This window comes from Podarcis filfolensis, assembly GCF_964270895.1.
Source record: "Podarcis filfolensis genome assembly, chromosome: 3".
In the NCBI taxonomy this organism is placed as follows: Eukaryota; Metazoa; Chordata; class Lepidosauria; order Squamata; family Lacertidae; genus Podarcis; species Podarcis filfolensis.
The window spans coordinates 6545357-6568879 of record NC_139606.1 but is presented as its reverse complement, the minus strand read 5'-3'; the positions used below and the strand labels follow the sequence as shown (position 1 = coordinate 6568879).

Genomic DNA, 23523 nt, shown 5'->3' with positions numbered 1-23523 from the left:
AATTATTAGCCCTGAAGGACTATCAAGTTCAAAGATAGGGACAGAACACTGCCTCAAATTTCATAAATGTAGATGCAGATATACAAAACTGCAAGCATTTCTAAGTATTATGCACATTCACAGTTTCTCAAAGGGGCATTGTTAAAGTAAAAAGTTAAATGTGCATGAAATGTCATTTTTGTATGCACCGGTTAAAACTTATGTAAAGGTCTGCATTTCCAAAGCAGAGAAGTTTATATTAAGCGAGAGGTTCCACTCTAGGTGAAAGCAGAAGGCTAGTGTTTTTCTCAGAGCAAGAGAGGAACCTTGAGAAGTCAGTGATGGTTAACGGTAGCAGATGAAGTTACCAGTAAGTTCCGCAATGATGAACAACTTTAGTTTCTCTCTCTGGGACCAAAGAGAGGAAAGTTTACTAAACTGCATAAAGGCCTGAACCACATTGCCTGCTAGTTAAGTGCAATGTTTTATTTTGGATTTTGTTCTTTATGTAACTAGCATTTAAAACTGTTCTGCACTAAAGCTTTGAAATTCAGTCATGGGGTGGAAAGCTCATTTATTTCTACAGAAGGTCCAGATCAGGGATTATGCTGAACAACTCTAACAGACATATCTTGAATTTAAATACTCATGAATATATAATATGGTGATAGTTTGTTAACGGGATGATGGGGGAGAAAGGGTCACTTTTCATTTTAAGTCAGAAATCAAAATACAATTACTTCATCTCAGCAGTAGAACAATATTAATAAGCCCCAGCCTCTCAACATCTAGTCTTTTCAGAGAGTTAAAAAGTCATGAAGTCCTATGTTCCTGTTACCTAATTTTCAACATCTATAACTACAAAAGGGAAAGAGAGAACCAGAAGTGTCCTTAAATATAACTGAACATAAACCCAGGTTTATTTCAGAGTAGAAGCAACTGTAATTATTATTTTACATTTAATGAAGGTTTTTAAAAAAGTGAGCATTTGATAGGTCACACAATGAAGCAGCACTTTTAAGTTTCTTTGAAATGAATGGGTCCTAAAAAGAAGTTAGCTTTGGCATGATCATGCCAAGCAAAAAAGAAGAAGAAGAAAAGAGTTGACAGGCTAAATTTAAAGAAAAGCGGTTTAGCAAAAGCACGTTGTGGGTGAAAAGTAATGTTATTTTTTTATTTTTAAATGTATTGCCCACCCTTCACTAGCAGGTCCTAGGGTGGTTTACTATTTTAAATTCAGAATTAAAAACTGGTTAAAACAAATTACAGTCACAGGAATAGGGTGGGTCCTGAAAACACAAATCTCAGGTGTTAACAGATTTTACACCAGCCTCTCCAGGTCTCTTCACGGTACTATTAGTATACTAGTATATTTTCATCCTTTAAGAATATTTGTTAATTAAAATCCTTTTGTGAGACAGTCAACTGATGTGACCAAGGTTTTATATCTGATCAACAGTAGCACTGGAAATGATTTTATTTTTTTTACTCTCACCCGTTTTAGAGCGTTCTTGCTAATCAACATAAGAAAAATAGTATTGCATTAAATATTTATATTACTTATAATATAGTGCATTATTTATGTACAAGCAGCATGTGTCTATGTGTACGGCTGTGCACTTAAGTAAACCTGTAACTCACATACAATGAGACACTGTACATTGAAAACATGCATTTACAAGACTTCACTCACAAAAACATCAGAATCATAAAAGAACAAAACCAGACTTATATTTTACTTCCAAATTAAACAGTGCCTGAGCTTGAATAAATGAAAGCTAGTCAACTTGAGAATAAGAAAGCGTTCCCCCATACAAAGCAAGGGAATAATTTTATTTTTCTTTTAACTTTTTAAAATAACTTCTTGGTAGATAACCAGGGGTTGGTGTTGGGAAGTGGGTGCTAAACTAAATTTAGCATCCAGAAACAGGAAACTTTTAACATGGAAAGTTGAGGTTTAGGCTTTCTGTGGCAAGCAGTGAACTGGAGAGATAAAAATGTAATAGAAGTTGTTTAGGAATAGACATAATGAGCTTCCTGCCAAACTTAACTTGCAAGAGCATGTGCGCTACTGTGATATGAACCAACCATGTCATTTTGCTCTTATTTTTCCTAAATGCATTTGTTCATAAAACCACAAAAAAAGTTGTGAAAGGAGTCGATAGAAGGCTTGTCACCTCTTGTTGCCAGATCTTTTATTCTATCAAACTATTTTATCAAGTGCTTTCATCAGTGAAGCTTTTAGGCTGTTTATTCACCTCTCTTTCTAAGCTGCCAGTGGTATCACATTACACTATTAAGCAACAAACCATCTTAGAATACTGTCTCTGCATCAGTAGCTAAAACCAACATGATGCTTTTGAGCAAAACTTGGGCAAGTGATATTGTATAGATGCACTGTTGCATGCACATTACTGTCCTGTTAGTAGCAGTCATGCCATTTGCTAATTTTAATATAATCGCAAGATCAACAGTGCTTACTTTGTCTTCCTTCCCTGCTTTTATCTCAGCTGCCCCTACCAAGCAGGTATCCATGTCAAAGCAGGACTCTTCAGTTGGGGGTTTGTTTGACCTAGGTCACTTAACGGTCAAGCTTTTCGCCAGTTGTTAACACAAAGCTTCCACTCGGCCCTCCAAAGCCTGCAACACAGCTTGTTCCATCTACAAACACTCTGCCCACATTGGGAAGATCCATCATTCTCTTCACTGTGAAGTGGTATCAGTGACAAATACACAAACGCTCCCTGGAGTAAAAACTCAAGTCCGGTGGCAGTGTAGAAAGGCATGTGTGTTTTTTTCCTGTTTTTAAAAACATACCTTAAGAATTCCAAACGCAAAAGTCTATCCTTCAAAACTCTGCTACATCAATATGCAATTTTAGAGCTGGCTTGCAGAAGGGGAATATTGCACACAATTCTAAAATTGTTTGGTCTCCCTGGAAGAGATGAATTTTTATTCAAATTGATTTTAATATTTACACACAACCAAGAGAGAGAATTGGGCCACAAGTTGTTGGCTCCCATGGATGTCAATGAAATCCAAATAAAATTTAGCTGATTTTAACTACCAGTTTTTGAGATTTCTTTTACTTCATTATTTCATATACTGCCAGAATAGAAATTTAACTCTTTCCCGGTCTTCTGTTATTTGGAGCAGCAAAACTATGTAGAATATTTTATACTTGAATATTATCAGCAAGAGAACATATGGCAAACTAGCAATTCTATATTCATCCTCTTTCTAAGCTAAAATTAGCACAATTGTTTTGCAACAATATTTAGGCCATCAAAAAATGCTTAGTATAGTTCTAATTTCACTCACAACTCTTATCTCTTGCCATTTGACCTGAGCAACTATAGTTTTGCTGCAAACCCCAAACCCCTGGTTTTGCTACTGGTTTTTGCACCTCCAAGCACCACAGTGCTAGAATTAGGGTTAACTCTAAATGACATGGAACAATTCACAATAGTTTTAGTAACTTCAAACTATGTTGCTTAGATTATTTCTTTCCTTTCCTTTCCTTTCCTTATTTTATTTTATTTTATTTGGAGGGAGAGATGTTAGGATCTCCAGAGCACCCATAAGGCCTCAGGAGGAAATTGCCATTGAGGAAGGAGTATGGTGCAGCACTCTGGGATGCAAAATCCTAATGATCACATGCTGCCAAGAAAATGTGGAGAGAATATCAGAGACAAGACGAATAAAAGCGAAGTACACAGAGAGCTTTAGGAGCAGTCGAGGGTGTGTGCACTGGGGAGAGACTGCAGAGAGGCTCTTTTGTACGTTCATCCTTTCCAGTCTTAGCTAGGACACATCCTCTTCAGAAGTCCTTTTTTCCCATCTGTAAACCATGGGACATTTTTAGTCATGCTTGCAAAATGACAATATTTGCTTCTGCATGACTTCTCTTACCCCAGCCTCTCACTTTCCTGATAGCCTGGTGTCTCCTATATTCTATCATATCCAAGCAGAGAGCTCACATCTGCTCTCCAGTACACAAGCTTGTCATCTCACAGAAAAGGGAGGCAAATCTTGACAATTCTGGCAATAGTCAATACCCCCACAGTCCACCTCCCAACTTTCCAGAAGGTGTTAAGCACCCTTTCCCTAAGTATTCCCTGTTGTGAATGGTTGCATAAGAGCCCCCTTCCAGTCAGAGCCCACCTGGGTCAAGAACGAACATTTCCTCATCCCCTTGATTCCCCATCCTGCAACCAACTTTAGAAACTACCAATGCTAGAGGTGACCACAGAAAGCAATTTGCTATATTCGTGTGCGTATTGTAGGTTCAACACTGGTGCAATGTTTAATTTTTGTTTAGATCATGTGTTCTTGTTCATTTCTTCCCATGTCCATTCTCTCTATTCCTTTTAAATAAACTGCTTAATTGGATTTCTGGGCTGTATTAGTTTCTGGGCCCAGGATATGTTAATATCATCAAGGCTCAGCTTCTCATCATAAGAAGAGATAGGCAAATAAAAGAAAGATAGATGAACAACATGTGGACACTATGATCCTCTGATGTGGTCTTTGCCTTAAATGCCCTGTTGCTTCAAATAGCAGCCCCTCCCCCTTTTAACGTTTGCTTCATGGCCAATGCTCTTGTCTCTTACTACTGCAATGATATATGGAACTGAAGTGCTGGGAAACTAAATTGTGCAGGACTGACAAAATTAATATATTTGTCATGAAGTCGAAAGGGTGTCACCTTGTGTGTTTCACATTTAAATGGAAAGGCAGAATGTAAGTGTTTTAATAAATCAAGAGTAAATAAAAGCTGTGTAGAATGAAGATAACCTGAGCATCCAAAGAGGTTATTGCATTCCTATTATCCCAGCATCTCAGTCAAATGCCATTTTCAAAAGTTAGCCAAGAGAAATGCCACAAGAACAATATTCTTTAATCCCGTAAATACCTATAAAAAGACAAATCAAACACTGGCAAGTTGCCTAGTACTCATTTTCTACAGTTTTCTGTAGAAAAACAGAATATATATTATCATACTAAACAATAAACCTAGTGCTGACCTTCCAGAAGGCGGCAGACAGGCATGGCTTGGCTGCAACTGTCTTTTTTTTTTTTTTTTTTTTTTTAAATAATATTTATTAAAATTTTTCAAAAATACAAAAAATATCACTTTACGGGACTCCCCCCTTCCCCCACCCCTACCATATTCCCCTTTCATATTGTTGGCCAAACAAGTTCCCCATTCAAATTGAAACTTAATTTGTTTTACCCTTAATAATAATAAAAAAAAAAAAAAGAAAAAGAAAAAAAGCCCAGTGTTCTTTCCCCAAGACCCACCCCATGTCATTCCACAATTTCCATTTTTTAATAAAAGAAGCACCCCAGATAATAGAAACAGAAAAGGTAGAAAATAAAAAAAATATAATGAATAATAGACCAATTCAGCAAAAAATAACAAAGTTGGCAAGCCTTTGGAGTTTTAGTTCTCCCCCCCCTGTCTCCGGTTTAATTTCCCCCTGACCATCAACCCCTAGTGTCTGCCTGGAATTCTTAAGGCCATAAATCACAACTTTTCCCCAACTCCTTGCTGGCTATTTCTTTTTAAAATTAAAAATAAATTTTTTTGAAAATCAAAATTATTATTATTATCATTATTTTTCAAAACTTTAACTTCAGTCTTTAATAAAACTGTAATAGAACTCCCTCCATTGTTCTTTCCAGGTTGTAGTCTAATTTCCCTTTGTTCCGCTGCTAAAACGTTGTAATTCGAAAGTTTGGTAAGTCTGCAGGGATGGTTGTTATTCAGGGGCAAAACCTTACGTTCAGTCCCTTCCTTTCTTCAATAGAAAAATCTATTGTCTCCTTTAAAAAAACAAAAAAGAAAACACCCTGAAGACGAGATGTTATTTCCGTTTTGCAGCTTTCCCAGAAGATAACCAGTCCTGTAAAGTTCCATTGGTGTTTTTCCACTTTCCCAATCCTTGTAATGTCCCGAAGCTCCTCAAGGGGGATTGTTGTGACTTTGTTTCCTCTAATCCAAAAGTCAATTTGTTATCCATATTCGCCATTTTGTATCCAAATTTTAACAAGTTGTATCAAATTGTATCAAATTTAACCAGCCAAGTTCTCATAATAAAATCCACTCCGCTTTTCGACTTTGACAGCTATTTTGACAGCTGTCAAAATCTCCGACTCCTTTCACCAGGCTCTCTCTTCAGTCGCCCCGGTTCCCAGGGGGGGGGGGTTGCGTTTCCCTTCTCCAGTTCCTCCTCCAGCACAGTTCTTGTAGTTCCCCATCGTGAAATTTTGGATTTTTATCAGCAATGCAAGCCTTTTTGGGTCTTGGTTTCCCCGTCCTTGTTTTGGAAAGTTTACAATAGGGAGGGGACTGACTTCCTTTTTGGATCCCCCCCGCTCGTATCCAATTCGAAAAAAAAAAATTTTTTTTTTCCTCCTTTTGAGCCCGGTTTCCAAATTTACTCACGGGTTGTTGTTGAAAAGTCCGAATTTTCAATGGAAGAAGTCAGCGCTCTCCGCCGGATGGCATGCGGCTTCGCTCAGCAGGGGAAGCAGAAAACTCAAGGCACCACGCTTCTCCCCGGCACCCGATCCGTAGCCTTTAAAAAGGCTCCTTCACGAGTCGGGAGGGCGCTAACGGTGCAAGCCGAGTCTCCATGTCCACGGCCTCCGTGGCCGTGGTTTCTAAGGGTCCCCGCATCGCCGGTGCGGTAGAACCCAGCCCCTGCCGAGCAGACTCCCTCCGGAGCTCGGAGGGAGTCCGCCATTCGGCGATGGCGCCAACCCGGAAGTGCCGGCTTGGCTGCAACTGTCTTGTAGGTCAAATGGGCAAACCTGCCAGGCCTACTTAGGTCCATGACCCAGAGGTTCTACACTGCTGCCTTACCAGACACAACAACTCACAAAGATATGCCTTGGAAAAGACAAGGATGCTATCCAAGTGATAACAGATGCCAAGATATCCTTTGTCCTGCAAGCAGTGCAGTCTTTACAGGATTCAGGAAAAGACTTGCGGATCCATTTGCCCCTGCTCCTCCCTTCCAAAAGTACTAGCAAGTCCTCCCATTTACTCACTGCCTCCTGTCCTCAAGCCCCCTTCTCACTAAAAAGTGACTTCTGCAAGTGCTCCCCCACTTTGCCAGCTCCAGTGGCTGAGAAGAGTGAACTGCACTGTTAATTGCATTCCCAGGACCAGGGGTTTGCATGCATTCAAGCAAGCACTAGCTGAAGTCCAGGCCACCAAGCAAAGAGGAACCAGTTTAGGAATACAGTGGTACCTTGGGTTACATATGCTTCAGGTTACATACGCTTCAGGTTACAGACTCCGCTAACCCAGAAATATTACCTCGGGTTAAGAACTTTGCTTCAGGACGAGAACAGAAATCGTGCTCTGGCGGCAGCAGGAGGCCCCATTAGCTAAAGTGGTGCTTCAGGTTAAGAACAGTTTCAGGTTAAGAACGGACCTCTGGAACGAATTAAGTACTTAACCCGAGGTACCACTGTACCTGCTGCTCAAAGATTATCTCTCATGTTTTAAACACCTTGTATTTTCTCATTATAAACGAAAGCATTTATCTGTGCACCTGCTATTGAAACAAATCTGAAATGAGGAAGCCTGGAAAATACTTTACTTACAGCATATAATAAAACATAAAGCCGTCCTCCCAATTTTATTTATGTATTGCATATAATCTTCCAGAGAAACTTTGCAAACAGGACAGGAATGCATGTTTGTAGAGATACGGAAGTCATAAAAAGGGAAGTCCTTTCTTTTCCCACAGCCTAAATGAAAGTGAACTATGTAAATCATAGGACACCAACCATATGCTGTTTCCCACAGCAATGTGGTATTTTCCTCTGGGAATAAAACATTTCCCTTAAAGCTATCATTTATAGCTCTTATCAGCAAAAGAGCAATAGTCATCAAGTCCAATACTGTGTGTGTATATGTGTGTGTGTGTGTGGAGTGGGGGGAGTCAAGGTCAACAAGTACTTGCATTTTTGTTTATCTTTAGCTGCAATTGCTACTGACATTCAATTGGGTAATAAACATAAAGACTGTCAAATGCTCTCAGCAAACAGGTGATCCAAAAGCTATCACAGAGAAAGAAGCTGCTGCCAAGTAATCAAACAATTCTGTTCCAACTATTATGATTTAAACACATTCATTTATAGGAGAAATCACCTGTCAAATCTGAATGAGTATTATCAAACCATTCCCACCACTGGGATAATGGAGGTGAGAAAAGACAAGTTGTGCCTGTTCTCAGGTTTCTGGCCAACAAATCCAACCTATAATTACTGTGTAAAAAAAATAAAAATCCTCCCACACACACAAAAGAGGAAATGGGAGTACACCCAGTTTCTAGGTTTGGGGGACACTTCAAATTGGAGAGTTAGTGGTAAATCATAGGGTGTTTTTTCTTTTTCTCTTTTACTAATGGGGGATGGAAGAAATAGATAATTACAACCCTGTATAACTATAGCACGTATAACAATTATTAATTGTTATTCCAAAATTGCACTTATTTGTTTATTACATTTTATCTCACCATTCTTTCAATGAGACATAAAAGGTTCTCCTGATCTCCATTTTATCTTCAGTTAGGCTGAGAAATAGTGACTGAATCCAAGGTTGCTCAGTGAAGTTTGTGGCTCAAAGAGGACTTGAATATGGGTTTTACCCAGCATGAGCCCAGTACTCTCTGACCACTATAACACGCTGGCTCTCTTGATAATTTTAATCACTTTAGTACAAGTAGCATCATTTTTCAAAAATAAACTTTGATCAAAATGGCATGTCAAAAAGCTGCCTACAAATGAGGGTTAAAGATTTATGTTGCAATCTGCTATCAGTTACTCGACTGTCCTACTGACTTCAGTGGGATTTATGCATGAGTGGCTGGGTACAGGATTACAGCCTGAATAATAAAATTGCATGTTAAAATGAAAGTTAGCATCAAATTATGAGGTGCATGGTAGGCTATATTCTCCTTCAGTGAAAAGCAAGTTTTCTAAGGATATGTCTGGGCCCTGAGTTTTAATTTCCTTCTAACTGGGAAAGTCTCTGATTACTCTGCTTATGGTACACAAGCCTCTCATGTCCTCTTCTTCCAAATGCTTTGGGGGTTTTTAAGTACTAGAAATGCATCCTGGTCCCACACTAGCCAGGAGCAATGGCCCAATGAAATTCAATGCAGTTTTTAAGCTAGATAACCACATAGCATTCCAGCACCCTGGGGAAATTAGGGTCAAATAAGGCATGATGTGGCGGGTACAGGTTTCTTTTCCTCATCTGTGCCCCATTCAAATATAAAGCTGGGTGGGGAGTGGAGTAGTAATGCATGAGCAGTAAAACTGATAAACTGGAATGAATGTTCCTAGCATTCCAGATCTATACTCAGTCTAGGTTCAAATCACTTTTCCGAATTCCTGGTTCACTTCCGTTTTGGAGCCAGGAAGAGAGAAATATGTCCAGAGAAATGGACTGCAAAGGGATGCGGGTGGCGATGTGGGTTAAACCACAGAGCCTAGGACTTGCCGATCAGAAGGCCGGCGGTTCGAATCCCCGCGATGGGGTGAGCTTCTGTTGCTCGGTCCCTGCTCCTGCCAACCTAGCAGTTTGAAAGCACTTCAAAGTGCAAGTAGATAAATAGGTACCGCTTTGGCAGGAAGGTAAACGGCGTTTCCGTACGCTGCTCTGGTTTGCCAGAAGTGGCTGAGTCATGCTGGCCACATGACCCGGAAGCTGTATGCCAGCTCCCTCGGCCAATAAAGCGAGATGAGCGCTGCAACCCCAGAGTCGGCCATGACTGGACCTAATGGTCAGGGGTCCCTTTACCCTTAATGGACTGCTGCAAGCAGATCTCAGCAACACACAACCGCCGTCGTTATATGTGAATGAGACCTGAACACTGACCACATATCTGGATTTGGCCTGTGGTTAACCAGCTGAAAGCACTAATATTTCATATTCTGTCTACACATCCCACATCAGCAGTGGATTCAAGTTAGTTCAGTTAGTTTTGCTACTTATTCAGATTGTGATTGCATACAAGAGGAAATACGGCAATTCATTTAATTAGAATACTTGCCTTCTGGAGTTAAAACTAATTTCTAGCTGGCCAAAAGCCACTGATGTAAAACTGTGCAAAATAGAAAAAACCAACATGTTTTTAAAAATCGCAGTAGATGTTGGCAAACTGGAGACATAAAAAAACAACAGTTTGAACCAGTTTTTGAAAGGCCTTTATAATTGGAGACACACACACTGTTCAGTAGTCATGGGAATTCCACCAGAAAGGGACCAAGATAGAAGAGGCCTGGTCCTTAATCCTCCAGAATTATGTATTTACTGCAGTTAAATCCTACCACTGTTACAAAGAAATTGAGGTAGTGTGCGTAGTTCACAAACACACACCTACCCAGTGCTTTTTTCCTAGAAAAATAGGTGCCAGTACTCACCATGAAGTTGTTACAGTAAGTCTCACACTTTTTTAACAACAAAAGAGGTGCCAGTACTGCATAACCTTGAGTGCCCCCCAAGAAAAAGCACTACACCTACCTTTTACCTACACTGACCCGAGTGACTGACCCAAGGTAACCAACCCAGTGACCTCCATCTCTATCTAGGGATATGAACCCAATTCCAGTGCTAGTCCTACACTCTGATTCAGAGAGCAGGTTATATCTAAGCTCTTTAGGCGCACATAATCCTGAAAACATTCCTTCCACAAAGCAACACCAAAACTTCAATTTCTGGTCTAAGCAAAAGTGGAATGCCATTTGTCTTAATTCAAAAGCATTTCTGGGAGTTTGTGCTATGTAGATATGAAACAGAGTCCAAGGGCCATTCTTATAAAACTCTAATATCAACATCAGAACATGTGGCTTTTTTTCCTTGCTCCACATTATCCAATTTCGTAAGGCCACGAACCCCAGTACTCTGTTATGCGCTGCAGTCTAAGCTTTCCTCTGTTGATTGGAGTTTCTCTATCAAAGCAGCTATTTTTACAACCTAGCCAATCCTTGTCTCCATAAGAATGAAGCTTTCCTACATATGGGTCTTACTCTTCTTCTCTTTCTTTGCAACAGCAAGGCCACCTACTGCTTATCCTTATATAGTGATGTGGCAGAAGCAAGCATGCAAATCTTCCATCAGCAGAAAAACCTTGGAATACATGATCAAAGATGTATAACATAAAATGCTTCAACAATACTGGACTAATCTTACAAAATTATCAACAGTACCACTTGTACCATTGTCAATGCAGGCAACAAATTAATGACCAACTTACTCTTGCTAATAAGGAATGGCTGGGACCAACCAAATGCCCTAATCTGGTGATAAGATTTTGACCATTTTCTCCAGTGAGCTGTTCCTCTAATTACCCGTAATAATTGGGTTCAGGACCGAACACATCTAAATATTTTGCTGCACTGAAGCTAGCTTCCGTGTGATGTTTTTCCCCACTCCAGGACCTTGCAGCAATTTGCAACCTGCTGCTAAACTAATTTCCTTAAATAAATATTTCATTGATTTCAACTGCATGTACATTGTTGAGATTTTTTAACTTTTGGAGCAAATGATCTTTGAATGTGACTCCAATCAAGAGAGGAATTATATAAGAACTCAGGTAATGAGATTCCTGCATTTCAGGGGTTGGACCAGATGGCCTTCAGGGTCCCTTCCCACTCTACAATTCTATGTTAAATGCATGTAACCACCATGGAAATTAAGCCCATTGCCCATGCCCCTCTCCCAGCTTTTTCTTCAGTCGTAAAGACTCTACCTCAATTTGTATTTAATTCTCCACTGAGGGTGAGGCTTTCTAATCTTGGTAAAACTGTGTAATGATTTTGGAATCTATAAGGATGGACCTGAAAAACAAGTTATTAGCTACATTTAGGAATCCAGATAGGCCATAAAAGGGCAGTGGGAGAAAGGGGAGGCTAATTAGTTTACAGCTATACTGCCCACAACTTGCTAGCTTTGTTCTTTTCTCTTCAATTTTGGGTCTGAATAATAACCATATACACGAACAAACAAACAATTTTAATTCTTGTTGTTATGCTAAACATACAAAAATGAAGATAATATTTACACAATACAGTGCAAGACATGCAACTACACAGAGAAATGTAACTGCTGATGAAAGTAATGTACATTAAGGAAATGTGATTAAGAACATAATCTTCAACTGCTCTATTACTACACACATTCCTAAAACAATTTTTTTTTGGGGGGGGGATAATCCTTGGGTAAATAAAACACGAGAATACAGGTAAGATTATAAATCACCTCAAACTTTTCAAACTTTTGCCAAAAAGTACTCCAGCACACATGTCAAGAAACTGCTATATCAGCTACAAGGTAATTTAAAGCAAAATAGTAGCTGGATATTTAGAAGAATGTGCAGTTTTAGAGACAGTACTCAAATCTATTAATATATTTAAAGCATAAAATAAGGCTCTTAGATGCAGCTGAAGACATACAATATCAGTGGCGTAGCGTGGGTTGTCAGCACCCGGGGCAAGGCAAGTAATTTGCACCCCCTAACCCATGGATTTGCGCCCCCTAACCCGTGGATTTGCGCCCCTTAACCCTAACCCCCAGATGTTGCGCCCGGTGCAGCCGGCCCCCCCTGCACCCCCACGCTACGCCACTGCACAATATATAAATAATCAGAAAAGAGAACAACCCACTGCTGACTGATGCTCTGTCTATTTCAATTGAGGGTCACATCTAGCCAAGCCAGTCGTATGATAATGGCATCAGTAAAGGTCAATCAAAGACAAGCTGAAGCTTCCACTCTCTGGCTGACCTTCGGAGCTTGTGACAAATTGCTATCAGTCAATGTCAACTAATGACAGAAGCTCTTTGGCTAATCAATTGTTCTAAAAATGATCAAGAAAACTACTCACAGGACAGCTCATTTTCACATCAATGCCTATGAAGTATGAAAAGCTCATTTTTTGAGTTTTTAATAAGCTCATAAGTAAAGCAGTTACTTGGTAACAGGGGTCACCTTACTGAAAAGACAGTACCTTTGTCTGCCTTTTACATATCTTTTTATTACCATATTATAGTAAAAATATGCCATGCTATTACGGTGCCAGAGGGCTACATAATAAAGTAGGTAACACTTCATACATTTTGAAATAAATACTTCTATTTTCTAAGGGCCTCTGTTTGGATGTAAGTATTTGGTTATATATTTCCAAGTATTTCCAAGCAATAATTTCATCAAATAAATAGTATGCCTGATTATTATGCAGATGGACTTCACTAGGTGACCTCCAGAATTAAGTGATTCGTGCAGGTGCTGAAACTATTGTAGCTCTGGTTTTTATTTTTAAAATGCGCTTATTTGCATTAACTACAATTATTGCGGAAATGTAAATTCAAACTTGAAGCGGCCGGAAAAGAAAATCACATAGACACAGACACTACTTCAAAACTACCCTTTATGTATGATCCGCCTTGCTATGGAATATTCCCTAACAGCTTATAGTAAAGAAATCCTTCCCACACTATTCTTAGAAACACTCAAATGCCATCGTTTTCAGCCATCTCTTAAAAAGGATCACCCTTTTAATTTCCATTTACACATTAAATATTGCCAGAACAACAATGATGCTTCCATGTAGTCTAAGGACTTGAGAACTGTATCCACAACTATGTCTTGCTTTTCTCTAGTCTCTGAAGAGTGTTAAAGACATTTTAGGGCATCACACTACAAAAGTCTCTTGAGAAATAGCACAGTGTGAACAAATACACATCATTCAAACTACTTGGATCTACAAAGCATCATTTTGGGGGAGAAAGAGAGGGGAAAGTGTGTTTAAATGCAAGTTTTTAAATCTTAATATTCCAGTCTGAAGCAAACATCTGCATTATTTTCTTGGGGGGGGGGATCTTTATAGATTAGCTAAACAAAAAGAAACCTGTTATGTTCTTTAGGGAAAATTGCAAAATGACCGCAGTTTCAGATTACATCTTAAAAAACTGAACCTCTACGGTAGTTTCTCAAATTAAAATATCTTCTGTGGCCTCAACCACTCTCAAGTTGTCCATAGGAAAGAAATAAAGGAGGGAGGGCAACACTTAAGCTGAGCCATAATTGGAAGTATGTGAAAAATGAAGTGTCAGTTCGGTCAATAAAGGGTAAAGGTCAAGGGGAACTGCAGCCCAAACTCTGTGCGAAATCTGCTCATTAAGACATCCAATCAGAGAGCTCCTTCCTACCTATCCCATTAGTCATCAGACATCTGACTGCTTCCAAAGGCTGGGTCTGTGCTGTTATTACTTTTCTTCTTCATGTAAAAAGGCGAGCTGGTGTATAAATCGTTGCTCAGTCATCTGGAACATAATGTGGCCCTTCCCCCGCTCCTTCATCCAGCTCTGCCAGCCAGCTTTGCAGCCTCGAAACAACTGCCTTGAGATTCTCTTCAATAATAAATGGAATTGCCTTTTGCCAATAGGTTGCCTGAACTCTTCTACAAAAGGCAGGAAAACATTGCAAGTATTGATACTGTTTCCAGGAGAAGAAAACCTCACTTCCTACCTTAAAAGGACAACTTTTCTTTTGTCTGAAACACAATCGCAGGACAATGAAAACTGGGCCTTGGACACAGAAAGTCTGGGCTCAGGATTTTTTTAAAAAAACAAATTCCATTTTCAAATAAAGCCATGACAGAGTTAAATGAAATCTACTGATTTCAATAAGAGTAATTTAAGACATGGCGTGCTCTAGTCCATGGGGTCACAAAGAGTCGGGCACGACTAAATGACTAAACAACAACAAATTTAAGACATTAATTAGCACACACTCCCTCTCTCTCTCTTTCTCCCACACTCCTACTGAAATCGCACTTGGCACCTTTGCTCAAAAAGTAGGGAGCAGGAAACAAAGAAGTGGGGACTCCTAAAAAGTTTTTCAAGAGAAGCAGATTTCACCGCCCCCTTCTATCCTTCCTTTCCACACACACACACACACACACACACACACACACACACACACACACACCCTGCCCATGACAAAAGCTCTGAGGTAGCTGCTGAAGTCATTCTGTTGGAGCCAGGAAGGAAGCAACCAACTTGGGAAGAGAGATGGTGGCTGGAACGTGGCCCCAAAGAGCTTGCTTTGATGACCTCTACTGCCTCCACGCTTTGCTTCCAAAGCACACTGCTCACCTCACACCCTTGCTCCCAAGGCTCAAGCAGACTGGATGGCTATCCATTCTCTGTACTGGCTTTGAGGATGGATGGATGGAAGGGCAGCTGTCTGAGCTTTCTGCCCCTTGCTTTGGTCCTGAAGTCCTGGCAAGTGGGTTGCCTTGGGATTAAGCACTGGTGCCCTCACAACTTAAGCCAAGAAGATGAACACAGCTTGAACACAGCTTGTCTACTTTATCCTCTGAGCCCAATACAAGCCCCTCCACAGGTTTGAAAGGGAAAGAGATTAAATCAGTTCCCCCTGCCCCTGGAGCCCTTGAGACAGAAACTTAAGGGTCCTTTGAGGAAATGTTTTGCTCAGAAGATGTATGCTTGTGGCCAAGTAAATTTCCTCCCCCCTCCACATCCCATGCAGTTTCAGAAGAGGACCTTGGGGAGCTGCAGTGAGTGGAGAGATGGGAAAGTCCTGTTGTGTGAGTTCCACGCAGACTACTCTGGATCCAAGCATATTACTTTTTTATTACATATTACTTTTTCATAATTAAAATACCACCCATTTTATTGGATGTTAGGTTTGCAAAATGCCACACATTGTGCATGAAAGTAACTACTGTAACTCATGCAAGAAGGAAAAGCTTTCTTGCTACACAGAGACTGGGCAAGTAATGAAATTCCCGCCCCATACAAAAAAGACCAGGGAGAATACCGCAGTTCACTCCATGGTTGCCATGGCTGCTTTATTCCCCTCCCTTCAAGTTTACTTTCCTATATACACAAAGTCTACCTCAGTCTCCATGAACACACAGCTAGCCTAGACCTGCTTTTAATTATTTTGTCTTCTTAATTATAAACACAGAGATGGAAACACAGCACAACACTGTGATGTAGAGTTACAACATGGGCTCCCTGAATGAGTTCTGTACTGTGATAATTCACAGTTACTAGAAAAATACTATGAAAAGAATTGCTTATGGGGACCATGGCTGTATGTACACACTTCCATTTACTCTGCATCCAGCGCACTCTCACAATTAGTGTGGGAAGTGGTCTACACACAACATTAGCCGCCATTCATCTCTATCCTGCATCTACCCTGTCATTTCTTATAAAATGCTGTGTTTTTCTCCAAACTAGCTTTGATCCAAATTGAGAAAAAGAACAACCTGGCTGCATTTTAAGCCAGCAATTGTGTACACAGCCTATTTTAGTAAAGGCGTTACTACTATTTAATGCTAAAAGGCTTCTTTATAAGCCTTCTGCTAAGATAGACTAACCTCTACTAAGTCATTAAAGCTTACTCTTTACAACATACACCTTGCCATTACCATAACTTATCTATCAGGAGTATTCACAGCAGGAAAGAGGTGAACTTATATACAAGTTTGCTTATATAATTAAGGGTTTCTATGAACAATGAAGGGATGCGGGTGGCACTGTGGGTTAAACCACAGAGCCTAGGACTTGCCGATCAGAAGGTCGGCGGTTCGAATCCCCGCAACAGGGTGAGCTCCCGTTGCTCGGTCCCTGCTCCTGCCAACCTAGCAGTTTGAAAGCACGTCAAAGTGCAAGTAGATAAATAGGTACCACTCCGGCGGGAAGGCAAACGGCATTTCCGTGCGTTGCTCTGGTTCACCAGAAGCGGCTTAGTCATGCTGGCCACATGACCGGAAGCTGTATGCCGGCTCCCTCGGCCAATAAAGCGAGATGAGCGCCCCAACCCCAGAGTCGGTCATGGTCAGGGATCCCTTTACCTTTATGAACATTGAGGAATTTGGGATCAACAACTGGCCTATGCAACTGGCAAAGCTCCTCAAATGTTCTGTCTTCCAGATTCCAGCAAGGATTTTGCCTGTTTTGCTCCAAAACAGTCAATGGAGCGCATGAATTGGAAAAAAAGACAACGGGTTGCCATCAGGATAAATTGGTGAGAAGGAGCTACACCTGCTCTGGTATCACTGCCAAAATCTCAGGGATAGACAAGGTCTACCTTATGATATATTTTCCCTTTCATCATAAAAAGCAATGAATGGTGTGCATTTTTAGTGAATAGTGGACAGAGACTCCAGTCAGGAAAATTGTTGGTGGGAGAACCAGTGCTATATTTCTATAAAAAGAGAGACAGAGAGGGAGAGAGAGATAAGCCAGAAAGCACCATAAACACATCCCTTGTTCTCTTATAATGGCAATGATGCCCTTGAGAGGTGCCAGAAGTGAGTTCCAGTGAGTTCCAGCTAAAAGAAGTCCTGGGGAGAACCACACTTGCCCCTACCTCCATACCCCTCTACCCTGATCCAGATTCTTGCTTTTGGATGGTCAGTTTTCCTGACTACAGCCCTGCTATCATCAGAACTAGTTCAGAATAGAATTCAGCACTTGCTCAGAACTTTGTGAGAAAATCAAGATCAGTTCTGAAGAAGCAAAACCAGTAGTGGATTTTGTCTAGGGAAAATTAAAACAATCTCAACTTATTACCTTGCTCAAGATTACCACACAATATTTTACGTTTGAATGACATACATATTTCAGCTAACTGAAACTGAAATGTTAAACCACAAATTTTCAAAAGTACCCAAAGGGGTAATCTAAGACCTCAATTTACCCCACTAGATGGATTTGGATGCAGTAGAAGTGTGCCATCTCTTAGCTCTGCCATCAGGGGGCCTCCACCGTTGTGGAAGTCCCTGCTGCTCTCCCAAAAGTGTGGGTGGAAGCAAATGGGGTGTTTCTGGAGATGGGGTTGAACTGGACCAGCCAAGGATCTGCTGGATCCTCAGCCAGCCCAGCTACTGGTGATGGGCCTGATCCAGACCTCTCTGCCATGCCATCCTGGAACTGGTGCAGCAAAAAATGAGCCAAGAGTTGGGGTTACTTCATTAGGAGTCACAGTGTCTCTATGGAAATGAATTGGCACAAGCTGCACAATGCACCGGGGCATTCCCTGGCATAAATCCCATTAAAGTGAATGGGTGCTACACAGCTGCAGAAACACACAGGAAAATTTCCAGGTGGATCCCTTCTCTCTTTGGATACCCTGCAACAGTTCTCTGAGAACGGACTTATTCCCAAAACAACCCACATTCTCATCCCCATCACCACCTGCCAAAAAAAAAAAAATCACAGTCATCTCCAGCAGCCATCTTTGGATTTTATGTTGATTAGAGAAATGGGGAAGGTTTAGCCTTGTGTTCCTATTCATGATGAGCCTGTTGTTTTACAGCCATTTATGTAAAAAAGAAAACAAAAAAAACCCACAAAAAACATTAGTGGAAATACCCCAGAAGTGTCAGCTCACCTTAACTACTGTGAACTGCAACACACATATGAAGAAATACTTGAAAGAGAAAAGGCCCCTTAAATTTATGTTGCATATCATTTTCCAGTAAAAGTCAGAGGTCAGAAGGTTGCCAGTTTCTGCTTCAGCTCTTCAAGAGTTTACCATACCAGGCCCCATTTTTACTAGGCTTTACTTGTGGTGATGTCAGCAACTTTAATTTAAACAATAAAGTGGTTTGAATGCTTAAAAGTCTATAGGAAGATGTTAGTCACAATTTAAGCCTGAATCCTTACATGTGGACACACACAAAAAATAGAACGCTACTTTAGTTTAAAAACTAATCTAGTTAAATGTAGGATTTTCCAATTCTAATGAGTCCTATTAAACCTCCCCCCTTCCCTTTTTTGAACACACAATTCCTTTGTTGTCCAACAGCACTTGAATGAAACGGGATCATAAAACTACATTTTAAAAGTTTATACCTATTGTAGGTTCAGAGCCTACTTCAATAAAAGAATTCTCTTTATATTCAGATTAAGGGTCCTTTTAAAATTTTAATTGCATTTAATTAACATGAAATTTGTTGCAGTTGGTCTTTGCTGATGTAAAAAAAATTTTTTTAGGGTTTTTCACACATTGTCTTTTTTTAAAAAGACAGTACTGATTGATGTCACACATGCTATACACAAACACACAAAGCAAGAAAACTAAGCCCCTGCTCTTTCTCCATCAGTGAATTAATTGTGGGTTTAAAAAACAACAACTGTAAATGAATTTGGCATTCTGGCAAATTGGCAGAATATGGGAAGTACGGGCAGCAGATATACAAGTATAACTGGAACAAATGTAGTCTACGTTTAATATTTTTTGTGCACCACACCTCAATTAAGTTCACTAAAACACTCAAATATAGCTCTGTCTCTTCTCCTACAGGGACCTCTGCCGCCTATCAGTTTGTCTTCTAGGTGGACCAAGATCAACAAGTGGTGGATCACTCTCTCAGCTAAGCTGGGGCACTCAGGGCTACACCGCAAAACATGGTTTCTGTTTAGGGGTCTGTCTGTCCATCCCGTTCCCCTCCCCCACATACACAATTGGAAATGTTGGCACAAAGTGGGGGAATAGGAGAAAACAGGAGTAGAAAAATGGGCATACATGGTTTTTAAAAAAAAATATATATGTGGATTCCATGCTGCAAAATGACATAAAATGGGGTACAGGAGCTAAAAAGGCTGAAGACTACTCTAGTTTGTGTTGTAGTTTCTAAAAGAAAACATTGCCAAAGTTTTGGCAGTATGTAATTTGAGCATCAACTATTGATGTGAATTGAGAACTAAGGCTGCAATTCTGTTCTGGTAGAGGGTCTACTCGGGAGTCAAGCCCGCCCTGTGGAACGCCCTCTCATCAGATGGCAAGGAAATAAACAACTATCTGACTTTTAGAAGACATATGAACGCAGCCCTTTATATGTTTGATGTTATACAGTGTTTGATGTTTTAATTTGCTGGAAGCTGCCCAGAGTGGCTGAGGTAACCCAGTCAGATGGGCAGAATATAGGTAAAGGACCCTTGGACAGTTAAGTCCAGACATAGGTGACTGGGGTGCGGCACTCATCTCACTTCAGGCCAAGGGAGCTGGCGTTTGTCCACAGACAGCTTTCCGGGTCATGTGGCCAGCAGGACTAAACCACTTCTGGCGCAACAGGACACTGTGACGGAAACCAGAGCCATTTACCTTCCCACCACAGCAGTACCTATTTATCAACTTGCACTGGTATGCTTTCAAACTGCTAGGTTGGCAGGAGCTGGGACAGAGCAACTGGAGCTCACCCCGCCGCATGTATTCGAACCGCCAAACTTCCAATCGGCAAGCCCAAGAGGCTCAGTGGTTTAGGCCACAGCATCACCTGGGCAGCATATAAATAATAATTGTTATCATTATTGTTTTCACCAGGAAGAAAACCTCACTGAAGTCAATTGGACTTCTGATTAGACATGTATAGGACTGACCTGTAAGGCTACTAACTTCCTGACTGGAAGACGATAATGAACTACATCATACATCATTGTACGTACTGCTTAAAGTAAGCACCACTACATAGCCATAGAGGGCAATGCTGAGGTCGGGACTGTGTAGCTGCACTGGTGGAAACACTGGATATGCTCTGCTGGGGTGTCCATGCATTCAATACTCAACTCTGCTCCATTCCAGTGCCAGGATGGCAGCTCCACCTCACTATGCCAACTGCTATTCTCAGAAAGGCAATGAAAAGGCACATATTGACCAAGTTCAGTTCCTTAGTTTGAAGATGCTGCAGCTTAGGCCCAAACTGCCTTTGTTACCAAAACCATAAACTTTGATCATGGCCTTAAACCATACTGTGGTCTTCTCTAGTCTTAAAGTCTGTAGGACTAGAAAGAACCACCACCCAGAAGCTCCACTAGATAGGCAGCTGCTGCTCAAGGCCTGCTTGGATGGAAAATTAAGGATGGTCATTTATCCTTGTGCACCAAAGGAAGACATGCTGTCAACACCAGGACCCTGCCTCAGTGTTCACATCTATTAAATATATGAAGCACTTATTTAATGCCAGCATATTGGAGCGATGATGCCCCGCAAATCAGCCAGGATTCAAAGTATGATTCCTACCTTGTTCGCTGCTGTTGTCACCGCTGTGTGATGTATGTCCCCCACTGGAGGGTCCCGGTGTACCTCCTGAACGTGTTGACGCTGTGTCATCGTGATCTCTGTTCCAGGAAGGCTGTTGGGTGAGAATTAAGCAAATGACTAAAAACAAAACAAGCAATATTCTGCACATTACACAGAGGAAGAAAATACAAATATTGCAAGTTTCTTTTTAAAAAAAAAAATTTATTAAAGATTTCTTAGTTTACAAAAATACGTGCATTGTCTCTTTTTTCAGGTTGTGTTTTCTACAGATCAGTTTCATTTGTTGTAAGACATTAGTGTTGCATGCCATATAAGGTTGGGAAGAAAAGAGGGGGAAAGAGGGAGAGGGTGGGGATGGTGTGTGGGGTGGGGTGGGAATGCTTCTATTTTTCTACTTAGTGTATGTGTGGGGTTTTGTATCAGCATCACTTGTGTGGGTTCTCTTTCTAGTCGCTTGTTATATTTCCTTGGTAGTGAGAGAGGCTGGGGGTGACCTAGGGTAGGTTGTCTTTGGTTGGCTGTAGTGAGATTTGTTTATGGGGGGGTTGGGGTCAAGTTAGTCATATTGATTCATATGCTGTTGGCGGATTCTTGTTGTATTGCTGGGCTATGTATGTGATAAAGGGGAACCATATCAGGGTGAAGACATTTTCTTCTATTTGTCCCCATGTCCGTTTCAATTTATTAGTTAGTTTTTCTAGTAAGGCTGTTTCCCATACTATTTGATACCATTGGTCCATGTTTACTCCTGATAGGTCTCTCCAGTGTCTGGCTATGATGCTTCTGGCTGCTGAGAGTAGGTGGGTTATGAGCTCTTTATAATGTGAGAAGGCAGTGTTATCTTGGAAGATGTTGAGTAGGGCCAGTTCTGGGGTGACTTGTAATATTTGTTTAGTTATTTTGCATATTTCATGTATGACTGATGTCCAGAAAAGTTGGATTTTGGGACATTCCCACCACATGTAGAGGTATGTGCCTGGGGAGGTGCATCCTCTCCAGCATTTTGGTGAGACTCCTGAGCGTATCAGTGCTAGTTTCTGTGGTGTTAGGTACCATCTGTAAGTGAGTTTCAGGATGAGTTCTTTTCTTTTAACTGAGATGGATTTAAAGGGAGGCATAGACCATATTCTAGTGCAAAATATTACAAGTTTCTGAAGAATGGCAATGAATATTTTTAAAACAGAAAAAAACACCCTTTTTAGGCTTGTCTGTTCCCTGAACCCAAGCGTGCGTGCGCACGCACTCTCTCTCTCTCTCTCTCTCTATATATATATATAATATGGCAATATATACTGTTATTTTAAAGTAAAGCATGCTTTGCAACCTTAGAAAACAGCAAATTTCATAGGGCTGTGGGAAAGACTAGTATTAGTTTTTACAGGACCCTTCTCCCCCCCCCCAAAAAAACCCACCCTAACAATCTGCTACTCTTAGGAAATGGGGAGTGGTCTACAACAGTGCAATTTACATAAGCCTCCAACTGCATACAAAAGACAAACATGGGAACGTTTAAATACATCACTCATAATTAGCCCTAAGATCCCTAATAGTCAATATGTGTCAGCTGTTTGCCACATGGTATATGGGCAAATGGACCCAGCATCAAGACAAAAAGGGGGGAGGAATCAGAGCAACAATGGCTTCATATGAACAGTGTACACTCAGCCCCATGCAGAGCACTCTTGTACTATTCAACAGAAAACAGATGTTGCTTCTTATCACTGGGTGCATTTGAAAATAACATTCAGATAGGAAAAATTGGCTGTAAATTAAATTTTTAAGGAAAACAATCATGGCACAATCCTTCCATGTCTCCCTTTATCAACAGAAATGATTTTAATTAGCTTTTAGTAGTAAGCTTTTAAAAACATCTCAGTGACTCACTGGTCATCCTACACAATTTGTGTGTGGTGTGCGTGTGTGCAACATAATAGCACGTTCTTTACTGTTTTGCAGTATTGCCGACAGAGAATTAATACAATATCAACTGAGACAAATCAAAGCACATCATCTTAATAATATTATTTTTTAAAAAAAACACATTTGTATATTCTTTCATTTAAAAAAATCAAAGTGGTTCACGACAATTAAAATACAATAAGAGCACATTGTAGATTAAAACAGGTCACCAGCTGACTATTACCAAAAATATTTTTCTTAATTGTCTGAATAAGCCTGATGGCAAAGAAAATTCTTCAGCAAAGGTCTGAAAATTCAGATCAAAAGCGCCTGCTGATATGAATTAATGCACCATTAATTAAAGTGTTATATTTCAGAATATGCTAGATCTGATGAAGTCCAACGGAATCTTAAGAGTCAAACTAGATGGGACAAGGCATTCACTTGTGTTTATTTTCAAGGTCAGGGTATATATATTTAATACCATGATAGGTACCCAGGTAAGGAAGCTGAATGCTCTCCTGGTCTCTGAATACTA

The 23523-nt window shown here is 40.5% G+C and overlaps 1 protein-coding gene and 1 long non-coding RNA gene across 7 annotated transcripts in view; both read right to left on the bottom strand.

Annotated features, from left to right (window-relative positions):
- Positions 1-23523, bottom strand: part of MEIS1 (Meis homeobox 1) — a 152997-nt gene that overhangs the window by 91974 nt on the left and 37500 nt on the right. For all 6 annotated transcript variants that reach the window (XM_083606616.1, XM_083606613.1, XM_083606614.1 and 3 more), the window contains one exon: positions 21066-21177. In XM_083606616.1, coding sequence (XP_083462742.1) covers positions 21066-21177 — 112 coding nt within the window. The remainder of the gene's footprint in view (positions 1-21065; positions 21178-23523) is intronic.
- Positions 1371-11675, bottom strand: LOC310759565. Its single transcript, XR_014546417.1, has 2 exons — positions 6774-11675; positions 1371-5044 (listed from the first exon to the last, which is right to left on the bottom strand). It is a non-coding gene; the product is annotated as an uncharacterized lncRNA (long non-coding RNA).